The sequence below is a fragment of the Apteryx mantelli genome, chromosome Z, assembly GCF_036417845.1.
Source record: "Apteryx mantelli isolate bAptMan1 chromosome Z, bAptMan1.hap1, whole genome shotgun sequence".
NCBI classification, from domain to species: domain Eukaryota; kingdom Metazoa; phylum Chordata; class Aves; order Apterygiformes; family Apterygidae; genus Apteryx; species Apteryx mantelli.
The window spans coordinates 38419826-38435324 of NC_090020.1; the positions used below are offsets into that span (position 1 = coordinate 38419826).

General features: G+C 35.0%; 1 protein-coding gene across 1 annotated transcript in view; it reads right to left on the reverse strand.

The window, feature by feature from the left end:
• Positions 1–227: 227 nt before the first annotated feature.
• SLC12A2 (solute carrier family 12 member 2) overlaps positions 228–15499 on the reverse strand; it is a 66719-nt gene continuing 51447 nt past the window's right edge. Inside the window, exons 17-27 of the mRNA XM_067316742.1 lie at positions 14942–15082; positions 14640–14746; positions 12553–12632; positions 11258–11398; positions 10451–10498; positions 8665–8787; positions 8373–8484; positions 7765–7851; positions 5356–5491; positions 4103–4170; positions 228–3179 (exon numbers count right to left, since the gene is read on the reverse strand). Coding sequence (XP_067172843.1) covers positions 3044–3179; positions 4103–4170; positions 5356–5491; positions 7765–7851; positions 8373–8484; positions 8665–8787; positions 10451–10498; positions 11258–11398; positions 12553–12632; positions 14640–14746; positions 14942–15082 — 1179 coding nt within the window. The 3' untranslated portion in view covers positions 228–3043. The remainder of the gene's footprint in view (positions 3180–4102; positions 4171–5355; positions 5492–7764; positions 7852–8372; positions 8485–8664; positions 8788–10450; positions 10499–11257; positions 11399–12552; positions 12633–14639; positions 14747–14941; positions 15083–15499) is intronic.

The following is a 15499-nucleotide window of genomic DNA, read 5'->3' on the forward strand; positions in this document are numbered from 1 at the left end:
AATGGCAGGCATTCCTCTTGAGAGCAAAACACTCGTCTCATACCAGTCACCTGAATGGCTTTTTTTAGTAGCAGTCATCGTAAAATTCCACAATAAAGGTAAACAACACCAGATGCATGCAACATACAGATTCACATATTGGGAACTATTTCCAGCATTAATCAGTTAATTTATGAATGCGATTCCCCCTCTCCCACCAATAAAAAAGGCTTTTTTTGACAAGACAGTTGTATTGAATTCACTTCCTTTTATTGCAGTGACCCTCGGTACAAAGTAGTAACTGCAATAGTTACGTTAAAACATTAGAAAAGCACCTGTGTGTGACAGTTACAGAACAGTATCAAATATTACATCTTCAAACCCAGTGGATCATTACCCACTAACGCTCAAATCTTTAAATTATTTTCAGTTATTTTTAAATATGTCAGGAAAGCATATAAAAAGAATGTATGTAAAAGGAAACCTAAGTACAAACATAAGTGAACAAACAAATAAATAATTTATTTCTTCAGCTATTGCTGTTTTTCTAAACCCATACAAAGAAACCTAATCTAAAGAAGTTATGAATTGCCATGTGTCAGTTATATTTCATTTTTCAAGTCATTAACAATGATTGGAACATAACTATATTTGGCATCAAAATCAAAGCAGAACTTGGAGTGACTGCCACTAACTGACATCTGTTGCTAACAATTACCATTAACCATTGAAGTTTTAGTGTAACAAATAATCTTGAAACTTGACCTTGTGTCTAGCGTTAGTGGACTTCTCAGAGTGCATATGTGAAAAGCATCCTACATTATTTCACAGACATTACCCTCCCCATCCCCATATGCATATTTAGATATATTTTATATAATTTTATACACATATATGCATGTATACACACACTTCATTTGGTTTCTGTGTTACAGATCACAAGCAATGGTTTCCTGAATGGGCAAAAAAAACCCTTTTAAATAAGTGTACCTGTGCACATTTTTAAGATAGCAGCACTAAGTCCATGCCTTACTGTCCATCTGTTAAAAAAAAGAAAAAAGTAACCCACAAAACAAGAAAAATGGCAATGATTCCATATTCACAATGTGACATTCTTACGCCCCCAACAGCCACTGCAAAACCTGTAATAGACACAACAGTAAGTTTGATTCCCCCCCCACACACACCCAGAAAGAAACAGCGCTTTTACTGCAAACTGTCTTATCACAATGTTTATCATAACAAGGTGGGTCCATGCTGGCATCAGTTACCTCACACTTAGCAGCAAAACCTGATGGTTTGTTTCTCTTTTCTAAAAGTGAAATGATTCAATAGATTCAAATCCAATTGATAGAAACCAGCAGCAAAAACAAAAAAACAGATTATTTTGCAGTTTACCGATAACCTGACCACAGTGTATACTGCACTATGTAGAACATTTTTATCTTGTATCATAACAACTTACAGCTCTATCTTGTGACACAATAACTAACTGGTTTGCCCTTCAAAAGGAATTATTACATTTCAATTTGATCTTGTATTTAGCATAAAAATACACATTTTCCGTGCATCCTTAAATGAAAGTCACTGAAGCATTGGTAAACTGAGCCAGTAACAGGTCCAATACTAATATCAAAAGCTTGTGAAATGTTTTTAGGCAATCCTTTCTATCCAAAATATATAGGAATTTTAAAAATAGTTCACATTAACCTTTGTATATAAGCTCAAGTGAAATTTCTTGTGTAGGTGTTCATAGCAGAACAAATTATGTATTAGTCAAAACATACAATGAAAGGGCACATAAAATTGGCGGTTTCTTTATTAAACATAGAAAATGTATAAAGTAGGATGTATGGGATAAAGTTAAATTGCAAGATGATCAAACCTGAGTATTATTTCATAAGACTAAGTGTATTTGCTGACAACTGAATGAATTGACCTAAAAACATCTCCCCTAGTAACTAGTGGTCCTTTTAACTATCCGTTGAAAAATGCAAGAGAACTTTAGCTTTTGTATTTAATATTGGATGGCCTAGCAAGATTCCACATAGTGTTTACTGTTTTCTGTTAGATGGCAGCACATTGACCATATTTTCCTCATTCAAGCCTTAACTTGAGTTTTGTTTCAAAATAAATTGCAAGTGATACCAAAATGTAAAAGGCCAAGAGCTAGGACAGGTCTCTTTGTTTTCTTACTGTTTTTAAATGAGAAAAATGGCCTCGGCCTATAACATTAATTCAGTTTCTTGTTAGAGCTACAGAGCAAAGACTGACACACCTTCACCAAGGCAGCTAATGTTAGCTGTGTATCTCACACTAATGCCAAAGAAATACACAATGTCAAATTTCAGAAAAGGATCCTCTCAGCTAGTACAATTAGTTTTATTTTAACTATTACAAAATTTAGTAGTACACAGTCTTGACAATAACATCAGGAATTTGTCTTACTCCAGCTGACCTGCCCCAATCCTCACCTTTATTTTAAATCTAACAGATATTAAAAAAAACATTCTGAACAATAGAAAACATACAGTACTAAGAACTAATAGCTCAATGGAAGACTGAAAAGCAGCATTCATTTTTATTGTAATATGGAAGAGACTAGAAACTAAAGGAAGTCTGATCTAAACTCTTAGTCGAAGGCAGATTTTGACATTCTATATAAATTTACAAAATAGGATGTATGGATGAGATTTGGTTAATTTCAGAAGGCACCTCAAGGCTAAAAGGCTTTTATAAATCTATAATCCTTTCATTGATCAAAAATAAAACACTTTTATTGCTGCTATTCAAATAGCAAAGAAAAAGCTTGTCTTGTTCTTCAGTCTAACAAGGAATCCTCCCCCATTAAGCAAGATTAAATTACAGAAGATTTAGAATAAAACTGAAGATGTCACAACTTTATAAATACAGTGACTTTCCTTGTGTGCTTTCAAGTCGGTGAAATAGTGGAAGAAGAGTCACTTTTTGCCTTTGTGATGTTAATAATCTATAGAGCATCTCAGTCACTCTCCTCTGGGCACTGAAGTACCATTTCATCATAGCTGTCCCACTTGCAGTACTCTTAGGAATAGAAGGTAAGAACACTCTGATGGTTCCCACGAACAAGGAGAATTGGTGGCAGATCTTTAGACAGAGCTTCTAACCAGGCCATGTATAGTGCACTAGAAACCGCACCTTTTCGTGCAACTGGCAAACTCCTATAATTCACAAGAGGAAAGAAAAAAAAACAATTAAAAAAACCTGGTAGAGGTTATACCATACAGAGATGTAAATATGATTCCGCAAAGAGGTGGATATTATGTCCAATTTCTTGTCCTTTTTTTACTTTTTACCTCAGAAGTCAATTAATGAGTTAAAGAGTTCATATCTCAAGCACCACAGGCCTTGCATCTATTTACACCTGACTTTTGGTCTCTTATCACTGTTTTATATTCAGGAAGCTTCATGGAGAATTCTTCTCAGTTGGAGCAAGTTTCTTTTAAGACTCTTCAAGTCCTTAAAATACAACTTTTACTTATGGTGCTAGGTTGTTGCGGTCTAATTACCCTTCCCACAATCCTTCCAAAACATGTGGTATTGCTGTCTTTTGGAAAACTAAGTTTACTTGCATTGCTCAAACCTCATTTGCTGTACTACTCCATGGAGCTCTGAAACAGGCTCCTGAAGAAAAGCAGTAAGGAACTTGCAATCTGCATTCTGCTTCTTTACAGAAAAAGTAATTCCATGGAAATGCATCCACAGATAACCATGTTGATCAAAGGTAACTTTATCTAGAGACATTTCCTAGAAAATGCAGAGTTGAAAGGAAGGACTTGAAAGAGAAGGGAATAGTTGGCATGCAAGAGTTGAGGAAACGCGAGAAGCCCAAGCTGCATTGCAGATGTAGAGTTAATCATCTGAAGTAACGTATCAGAAGCATGAAACCACACAGCCATTCTGTATGCATTGGTGTAGTAGCTCTGTATTGCTAATAAATTACTTCCAGAAAAGAAGCTTGCTTCAGTATATCTATGCTTTATTGCCAAGGCAGCATCTTTTTGCTAACCTGTATTTACATATATTTACAGTTCAAGTTACAATACTGTATCAATTAGGGTAACCATAAAAATCCTTTACTTACATAACAATTATATTTGCTGTACTTGAATGTTCTTTAAGCAACTCATTTAGCCTAATCTGGCGATAAGTCTGCAATTAAAATGAAACTTGTTAGGAAGATTTTTTTATTTATATAAACACTAAAAAAGTTCATTTATTCAAGAAACATAAAGAACAGTTACGATCAATTGGTATGTGTCATTAATAGAAAGCATGCATTTCCCCCTCAGTTTGATAACTTGCTCATTTTTCTGAGATATCTAGGGTTCCAAGGCCTTGAGGAAAAAAAAGTGGTAAGCTTAAGATGTGCAAATAAACCAAGTACTACAAAAGCTAAACCAAAATTTAAGATAGTCCCTCTATTAATGATATCCTCCTCCATAGTTGCTGGAAGCAAGAGTCCCCTAAACACTCCCAAAGGTTAACTATTGCCTGTAAGCTAGTAGTGAGCACCTGTGACAGAAGTGAAGCCCCACCTTCATCTGCCAAGCCTCTCTCCATAATGGACCTCCTTTTTATACTACTCTGTCCTTTCTTAGCATCTTAAGCAGTTCTCCACATCCTACTACTGATGACTTCTTAAGATTTTATTCATACAGTCATTTTCAATTTTCTCTTTCAGGTCAACTTTAGTGCTTGTTTCAGCAAACGTTTGGAATTAACCATTTCTTATAGTACTGTTCTCAGAGCAGCTGAAGTCTTTAAGCTCCGCTGGCTAGCGTCTGCAGAAACAAATAAGCTATCAGCAGACAAAAGAATGAATCACTGTAGTTATCTCACTGAAAAAGAATTTTGGGGGTGTTTGTGGACATCAGGAATAGCAAGACTATTAACTAGCTCATTAACTATAAAGTCTTCCTTCCCTTTGTACCTCTTAATAATATGTAGATATCTTGTCATCAGCTTCTAGTCAATCTGTGCCTATATATATATATATATTTTTTTTAATAACAAAGTGCAAGAAGGTAGTTTGGACTCTTACATGCACAAGAACCACTAAACAACTGACTAAAACTGTACGAAAGCAATTTAGGGCCACATTCATAGAACTTATGTTGTAGATAGTATAAACTTATTACATTATTATTTTTCTCCAGTGAAATACTTAAATGGTTTTAGATGGTGCTTTCCACCAGCTATTCATAAACATAACTATGGAAGAGATAGTAACAAGAGTCAGCTCATTGATACCACATCCACAAATACCAGTAGGAGGCTGAGGGGTGTGTGGTGCATTTGACAACATTTAACACAGCAGTTTAAAGAAAATGGAACCTTTGTTTTGTAAAGCTCGAGTTCGTTATCTGTTATCCTCCAAGGTTCATCCTCCTTCATTTTATCTGCAGCTTCTTGTTCTTTATCTTCTTCATGAAGTCGGAATGGCTCTATCATTTCTTCGAAAGCTGCAATACTGAAAGGATTAAGTGAACAGCCATGTTAAAACAGATTTGATACTAGCTTGTACATCAGCAATGACTTTCATGCTACAGTAAAGTAAGTTTTACTACTATGTAAAAATAAGATGAACTGAAAAATTTTCACTCCTTTTTGCACACAGAATATCAAATCAACTATTTGCATAGGCACATACAGAAGTTAAGGATAGATGTTATAATCAGTTAGGGACAACTATAGAAGCTTTCACTGTTCATTACACAAATAAAAAAAGTTTTAGCCTGTTTTAAAAAAAATTAACTTCTGCAAGGGTTTTTATCCTACAGTTGCTTGAAAATTGAACAGTACTATCTTACAAGGCATGTGGTAACATTACAATGACTTATTCTGAGTTAAGTTCAAAGGAGGAGTTTAATATGTCACTTCAAAAAAAAAAAAAAAAAACACAGCTCAGGTCTCTCATTAGTGCCATTAGGATTTTGGCTTTGATATTTTTGTTTTCCTTTTAATCTTTCAAGTACAGTCTAAGAACTGTGTTCAAATCCAGATAACCAGAGCTATGTTGTCTACAGTCCTCCTGTTGCATTCTTTAGAATATGAAATGTATTCTGAAATTACTTGGATATTAGAGCAAGGACTACAAAAGAAAACCTTAGAACACGAAGGAGTCATTCGTTTGTATTAGAAGGAACAATCACTCTCACCCTTTCTCTACCCACATGATTTCTGAACAGAAAATAAAGACTGCCATAGATTAGGAAAGACAACTTGTCGTGGAATTTCTCTAACACATGAGACGTGTGAGAGGTTACAAAAAAAAAGCCTGAAATGTATGCCTTATGTCCAATGAAATTATTAATTTTGATGCTATCTGAATGGCTTTATAAAGAAAAAAAAAAAGTATTGCCCATCTTTTATGGTTTCCCAATTAAACACTCTGAAAGGTAAAAAATAATAATAATAATAATAATAAATAATACCATTGTAATATCAGCATGTGCAATGTGTTACATCCATACTGTTAAACACTCCCCCCTATCCATTTTCAAACTGAGATGTTCCCCTTTTGGAAACCCCCGCACAATATAAAGAATATCAATTTCTTCTACCCTTAACCTTAGTGACAGTGGTGTTCACTAAAGGTAGTTGATAGACTGACTTCACCTTCATCAAAAGGAAAAAAATTAAAATGATCTGCTGTTGTTTTCTGGCAGAACAAAAAGAAATACCAACAATATTCTATTATTTTTTAACAGTTGCTGTGCTGTATAAAGAATAAAAATAATTCCATGTAATTCTACAATCTCAACTTTTTATGCACAGACAAGCACTACAAATAAGTTTACACATTTTACAATAGCAGGCCCCCATCTTGGGGGCAAAAGCTATCCAAAAAGCACCAGAGTGCCAGAAGTACCCTACCATTTTAGTTACCTGATGTACTCTATAAATTCAAGAACAAGTATTTAAAAATCAGGGTATAAAAGAATGCATATTAGCATTTATATAGCAAGCTGTGAAAGTTGTGAACAGTTATTTCCTAATTTGCATGACTCAACTGACAGGTAACTTAAATTATTCAGATATATATATTTAAAAAAAAATCTGTCTGGAAGTATATGCAACTTCAACCTACTAAAGAAAACTTGAAGGGAAGAGATCAACCTTAGCTTGACCATCCCTTGATATTTTTATGTTTTATAGACACGTTCTACTACTAAAAAGGTATTTGCACTGGAAGCCATCTACAGTTCATATTTTGTTGAAAATCAGAGTATCACATGTACGATCATTCCCCTGCAGTTTAAAAGTCACAACTTAAAAGCCAAAGATATATATATATTTATAAAATATATATGTGTGTGTGCGCGCGTGTGTGCGTATATACATACACACACATATGTATATACACACATGGGGGAGGGGCACGCATGAAGGCTATTTAAGGACTGAGCTTCATTACCTTAAACTAAACATACAAGCAAGATTAAGACCATTTAAACTTTTGTGAGTAATCCTCCTTTGTTTACAGGATATGACACCACACAAATTGCATTTTTCTAAATCTAACATTAAAGACTAAAGGCTAGAGATTAAAAAAAGAAAAATACAAAATTCTAGATTATTGGAAATAGGATTACTGCTTAGTTCATTTCCTGCATTTTTCTGAAACACTTTATGTTATGGGGTCTACTCTATCAAAATTTTTATGTAGGAAAGAAAGAAATATTCTAAATTTATGATAGACATCAAGAATTCAACTAACAAACAGTATTTTATGAGACTTACTTTTCTTTCTTTGGCTTAGTATTAATATCTCCAAGGACCATGATGTCTGAGAAGTCTATCCGAAATTTACTGAGCAAAGTAGCCATCCTGTATCAGTAAAATAAGCCTTTATACAGTAATTGTATTTCTAATTATTTCACAGGGTAAATAGACAGGAACTTGGTACTAAAACACTAGTTTGAAAGAAAGAAAAGAAAAAAGCAACATAAGTGTGATAGACAGAGAGAAGGCAGGGGGGACCTCTTTGTGTAGTACTAGGTTATATAAACCTGGCATACTGCTATGAATCAACAAGATGCTTTGGGGAAAAACATATTTAAAAGATTAAAGTAAGAGAAAAACCCTCCCTTAAAGCCAAACTCAGAATATATCTGAAGAACAAAGAAAATGCTTGTGTTAGACAATACTACAGAAGAATTAGTGTAACTTGAGGAATCATCTCATCCAGCACAATCTGGGGGCAACGGAACTATTCTGGGGGAAGGAGGAATAGAATATGGTCAAACCCCTGCTCAACAATTGAAAGAAAGCTAGCAGTAAAAGTCATCTATGGTGCACTAAGTTTCATTTAAATTGAGCTTAAATGAATTTTTGAGAGGTAAACTTACGCTCTTCTGTCATGATCAATCCTGTTTATTTTTCCACCAATGAACACTCTGATCTTACAATCTTTCCACTTTTTCTTGGTTGTAAGGAGGTAAGGAATCAATAGCGTCAAACCTGCATTTTGACGAGAGTTTAGGAACGTATCAAAATACACAGCAACTTCTAAGAAAGTTTAATACTATAAATTTGTAATATATATATGAATTGACTGAAAGATATCTATTAACAACTAATTAAAAATCATTTCAAAAAAAAATTTTTTTTAAAAACTTGTTAAAGTATAAAACACATTACCCCCATCATCAAAGAGCCACCAGACATCAATATTGCTTTTGCCTTGTTTCTTCTGAAACTGGGTACTGGCATCAAGAAGTCTTTGGTCAGCCAAGTTTAAAGGAGAAGATGTGCTCTTCAAGTCTGCAAAACAAACAAACAAAAAAAAGCAGTTTATTTTAAAAAATTTTTGCTTAATAAACCCAAAATTCAAATGCAACATCTTAATATCAATATTTTGTGATATCTGTAAGTTTAAGTAAAAAAAAAAACTAACTTTTTTTTCCCCCCCAAGACTAATTTTGATTGAATGAATATACACTAAGCAATATTTAGGGACTTTGCAAACTCACATGTTCAGCACTTAAAGATTTAGAACTCCAAGTCATTTAGCAGAGACTCGTTAAATAAATCATTTGCAAGATCTTAAGTTGTCCAGACAAATGACTGTATAAACTAATATCACATACATACTTCAGAGCATTAGATCATGTGCTGTTACTACCTCTTGCATATGACAAAGATCTTACTTCCCTTAAAACACATGTACACTCTAATTTTCTGTTACTTTAACCAAGCAAGACGACGTTTATAAATAACAATCCCCTCTGAAGCACTGTTCTTCATTTCTTAAATCCATTTTTTCTTTAAGCATGTGGTCAAAAGAAAAGCTAGTTCTAACTGTTGGACTTCTACCTTTTGCCGGAAGTAATGTTTTGCATGTGCAAGGTTCTGAACCACAATATAGACTGTTTTGTCAAGACAATTATTATATCTACTGCAGAGATACTTATCAGAACAAGATTACAATGGCAGTTTCAATGAGATTAATATTTGCAAATATGTTTAAAACTATGCAAAAAGATCCTAACTCCTTTCCCTTAGCTCAAATCTAAATTTGAACAAGAGGCAGGAGTTTGATATCCATCTTGGTCCTTATTCTATGAGGAATTTTTAAAGTTTACAGTACATCTGTGACTGATTTAAATAAGCATACTAGTTTACTGCATACTGGGATTTCTTCCAAACTGCTATCTTGTACTTCATAATCTCCGTTTTCATTATGAAACCATAATAGCTTCTAGCTGTTAAAGTTACGAAGAAAATGTCAGGAAAGTTGACAACGAGGCAAACGTATCACTTAACTCTCATAAAAGTCTGAAATAAAACCCAAAACTGCTTAATTCATCTCTGTGAAGTAATTATTCAAATAAACAGTTTTCATTATTTCAGATGTTAATCTCACTGATTGGCTATATCATCTCTTGCTTTGCAAGCTACTGAACAGTCCCAAATACTGCAACAACAACTATGGCTGTAGATACACTGAATAGACTAAGGCAGCACTTGGGAGTACAATGCTGGAGAATCCTTCCCTTACTCCTAAATCAAATAATGACCCAGTAAGATATCTGAGACCCAGAGAACTAAGCAAGCTCCTGAATATATTTCAGATGTCACTTATAAAGAACAAAGTTCAAAAAAAAAATCCAGCATTCATATTTTAGACCCATGTGCAATCTTTTCTGAGCAACAACTTGCTCTGGAAACTTGCATAAACTTTCATTTTACCACAGCCTAATCCCTGAAAATGAATTGTATTTCAACTCAAATACAGAGAAACAAACTAACATTGTATGGTTGATATTTCCTCTCACTCTTTCTCATATGTGTATATATATATTTACATATGCAGAGAGAGGGGGAGAGAGGGAGAGAGGGAGGGAGGGCAGGAGGGAGGGGCATGAAAGGAAAACCAAAATTAACAATGTGAATGATTTAACACAAAAAGATGGAAAATGCCTGCCTTTTTTCAACAGTGGCTGTGTTGGAGTCTTTCCATCCTCGTCCTCCTCTGGAAAATGTTTAAAGATACAAAATAAAAAGGTTAATTTCTTTTGTGATGTTAATGAAAACACAATTTGTGTATATTAAAAGAAAAAAACAAACAAAAAGCAAGAAAACCCAGAAAACTTGGAAAACAAAGGTGTAGAATGAAATGCTATTTCATATGAAAAAGCACACAAACACAGTCTACCATGTCCTGAGAATGATTTGAACTTCAGGGAGTTGGGGGGAGGGAGCAGGGATAGGGAGGAAACCACATTTCTCACTTAACTATAAAGTCACTGTAGGCTTGTTCTTCAAAAAGAACAGTAAAGTCAGTTACTGTAATGTCAAAGTTTCCTGAATTATTTTTGTCTTTTAATATATATATAATAAACTAATCTGAGAGGAAAATATCCTTCCTACACTTAGCAGCCTTAAAAATCAGACTTTTAATATATAGCTTTGTGGCCTGATTCTCAAACAATTTTGAGTGTCACCCAATCTCATTAACTATTTTAAAAAACCCCAAAATATCCCATGTGGTTTGTAGTCCACAAACTGTTTTATTTAGGAGCTTGGATCTTAAAGACTTATTTTATATACACTGGTGTGTTCTAAAATAAAATATTTAAGTGATTAGACATCAGTGGCTAGGAAAGCCTGAGAGGTTTCTGTGTTTCCCGGACACCCACACCCACACACCCCTTAAGTATTACCCCCATGAAAAGGGAAGAAAAGAGAGAAATAATAAGAATTAAAATTTCATTGCTAACTAGAAAGTTACCTTTATGCAGAGCATGAGTTTTTTCACTGGATGATGGAGCAAAAGCTGTCAAAGTGCCTGTGTCAGCCTTTTTGCTATAATCCACTTTTACTATGACATCCTTGGAACATGGAGATTTTTCTTGAGATGACAGTAACTCTTCTTCAAGGAAGAAAAAACAAAAATAAAAAACAACCCCACATTATAAACCACTTATTTGTCCCAAATGGTATCAGGCAGAGGTGATGTGATTATGTGATTATATGTGTGATTATAACCGGGACTGTTCACAGTTGGCTAAACTCTATGACAACCACCTTGCTATGGAAAAGCCAAAACACTTGAAACAGGTGAGAAGGAACAAGGAAAGAACAAAAAATTTACTTTGAAGTACAAAGAGATGCCTCCTCTGAAAATATCTTCAGTTTCCCGCTACTTCCTTCCCAGGTTTTTGGGCATCCCAGCTGCCTGGGTTGAAGTAAACTCAACACCACCCCCAGCAGATACTAGTAAGTCTCTCTGACACCTTTGAGTCATGATTTCCTGGTCTTGTCAGCATTCCCCTGTTCACACTGCAGGGTCACTCCTTGCTGCTTCTCATACTCCTTTGCCTTTTTGCACACAGTAACAAGTTCTCTGCCTCCCTCCAAATCCTAACATGCTCATATGCGTCCAGAAAAGGAAAAAACCTCCCCTCTTTCTGGAGGGTACCACCTGCACAGGATGTGTTACGTGTCACGAGTACTCTTCCTCTTTGCAGCCACATCGCATGGAGCGGGCTATGGACAAATTAGACACTATCAATTTCAGTACACAGTTGCCAACAAAGCTCAGGGGTTTCCTTCGTTATTCTGCTTGAGAATCAACAGAAGTTATACTAGTCAGCTCAAGACCACTACCTACAAAGTTTAACCAAGTCTTCTACATTGAAGATACCTTTCCAAACTTAAGGCAGACTGCCTTAGTGAATGTCATGTCTAAGTGGTGGCAGTCTGGAGAAAGGAGGAAAAAACAACAAAAAAGACCCAGTTTTCTTGGACCATGCAACTTTTACTACATGAATTTTCTTAGTTTCTGGAATGGGATCCTAAGTACTTCATATCAATTTGCTAGCCTCTTATATTTGTGGCAGTAAACAGTAAATCTTTGGGAAGCAACTACATACAACATACAAATAAAGACAGTTGTATATATTGTATCATGTTGTTGAACATGATTTATTCTTATTATAGATATCTTCCTTTAACATCTTCAGAAAATGGTATTAAAAGGAAATTAGAACAGCTGTTCCCCAGAGGAAACAAAATAAATCTTACCTGGTCCCTGAAGGTGAGAAATATCCAAGCCCTCCTTTAGGCGGATGACAACTACACCATACTGAATGTCAAAGGCATCACTATGCAAAAGGAACAAAAACAAAACAGTGTTATAACCTTTTATAAACTTTTCTTTCCCCAAGAACCTACTTTACACACCCTCTTTCAACAAATTTTAGAGATTTAATATTGCTATTTAAACTCCCAAATCATAAATTTGTATTACAATTTCAGTTGCAGTTCCAAATCATCAATTGCACCAGTGAACTGAACGCCATATCATGAAAAGCAACATATAAAAAAGATATCCGTTCCATTTCCTCTCTCTCACTCTAATATATAAAACAGTGATTAAAAAAAAGCAATATGAACAAGCCAGTCAGGTTCTGCAGAGATGATGATGGGATACACTGGGAAATAATTTTTTTTTCCCCAATTTATTTTGGGCAAGTCTCCTCGAACTGAAACCTATAAATTCCTGAAATGTTTCCAAAACATCTGGGGATTTAAAGAGCTGTGAAGTTGTAACTTAGAATCAAATTAGATACAAGTTAAATGTACCTATTTTCATTATATATGATTGGGAAGAAACTTGTTCCTTTAAAAGACAAACTAAGAGGAAAACCTTCATTATTGTAAAAGCAGGCAACAAGCCTGAAAAAACAGCTGAGTAAAAGTCAGTAAAAGGAAGGACAAAACCCAAGATTTCAACAGAAAAATATGAACTTAATCATATCACACAGTTTGTGTTAGCATTTAATCATCAGTGCTTTAAATGTAAATATCTCATTACAAACAGTTGTAATGCACAGAACTCCCATGTCATTTCCACAGACAGAAATCTCACAAGTTTTTACTCATTAAACACTTTTTTTTGAAGTGGTAAGATCTGATGTGAAGCGTTCAAAGTACCAACATATACTATAGTAAATGCAAGAAACAATTTGAGGTTCATGTAGAAGCAACAGTTTTTGGACATTTTTAATTATTTAATTTTCCAAATCACTATAGATTAGATGCATTTCTATCAGGCACTTCAGAAATTTTCCATCCAAAAAGACACTTGACCTGCAGCTACTACCTGCTGCGGTTCCTCTGTAATCTGTGTGAAGATGACATGACTTTCTTGGCCATAGGAGTTCTTTCAGCACAAGCCATTCCAAATCACAACAAACAAAACAAACAAACAAACAAACAATCAATACCCTCCCCCAACATTTCCCCCTATTTTTCCACTGCATTTGGTGTTCCTGCTTTTCTCTTAGAGCAGAGGGAACTGTTCCTCCTCCTCCCCCCCCCCCGTTTTAATCTCTACTTGTAACCCCCCTTCCCTTCCTTTTTTTCGCCCCAAGGCACAGTAAAGGAGAAGTGTAAAGCAGTTAAAACCCGTTAAGCAGCATACAACAAAACAGAACATGTACAAGTGTGACAAGCAAGTTTTGCTTTTCTCAAATGTGTTTGTAGCACAAGTTATTCTATAAGAGTTTTCAGCCAGAACTGGACTGCCTTTCAGGACTGGCAAATTACACTGGGATTTCCTTTCCCATCTGCTTGTTGGCTGCTGCATTACTTTGCGCATCCTGTGCTGTGTATCATCTACAAGAAATACTTTACTTATAAGAACACTAACTGGAAGATACAACTTTGGCATAAGAATAGATTCATTCTTTGCACTTAATCTGTGCAAAAATTGTAGGAAAAACCCTGCTTTCAATAGAACATATGGTTTAATGCATTCAGCAGACTGACACATAAAACACTAGTTCTAAGTCTAAAGACAGCAACTCTTAAATCTCATACCACCACCCCAAATCTCTCTAGATGCAGAAAGGGTTATTATCTAAAAACCCAAGCCGTTTAAACTATAAAACAGTTGCTTATTAATTTCCACATCAGGAAAAAAAACCAACAATACTATATTGAAGATTGCTGGATCACCAATGTGGAAAATTTGAGAGTCTTTCTGAAAACTCTTAGAGAACTTGTGCAACTAAGATCCTCTTTAGGCAAAAATTCTTTGACTTATGTTCCATTTCAGTACATTTGATAATAAGACAGTTATATACACTTCTGCATTTTCTACTTACTGAAATAAATTGATATAGGTTTCAACATCTCTCATGTCACCTTGTCTCCAGTTTTTCTTAAATCCAACAACAAGGGTATTAGGTCTCATTCTACCCAGACCAGCAGCCTAAGGAGAACACAAAAATATTTTTAAAGTCTAAGTTACTTAAACAACTATAAGTTCTACTTTTTTTTTTTTTAAATGCAGAAAACTTCAAGTCAAGGTTTTAGGATAAAATTGCATAATGAAAATACTTCAACATGCACAATAAAAAAACCACTTCCATTAAAAAAAAAAAAAAAGGGAGAAAGACAAGTGTACCTGCATTAAGTACTGCCCTCCATCCCTCAAGTCCTCTGCATGCACTGGTGCATAAAAGGCCTTCATCTTGTTTTTAATAAGCCATCGCTGATATTTGGCCAAATCAGCCGACAGTTCCTTCATGGCTTGCCTCCGAGGACCCTTTCAAAATACGGGAATACAATGGGAGAGGGAACAACTAGTATGAGTATCAGCAGTAGTAATGCCCCAAATTCACTGCTAGAATCCAAATCAAACTTGAAGAGCCTCAAAACATGCTTCCCCACTATCCAAAAGAACTAAAGTAATTAAACATACTTCCAACAGCAGTAAAAATAAAGAGTGGACCAGATTCTCATTTTTAAGGAAAGGATTCTTGAAGTTTAAGCATTCTTGTCCCAGCAGAGCACAACCAACTCACCAGCAGGTGGCACAAGCTTGTCCTCCAAAGCATAACATAGTCTTAAAAGAAAAGGATTTTGTAATTAAAGATATATGGCTAGAGGATGACTTAATATTAGGTTTTATGGGACTCTGTTTCAAGCTGTACTAAAATTGAGTTTGTCTGTCTCCCTTCAT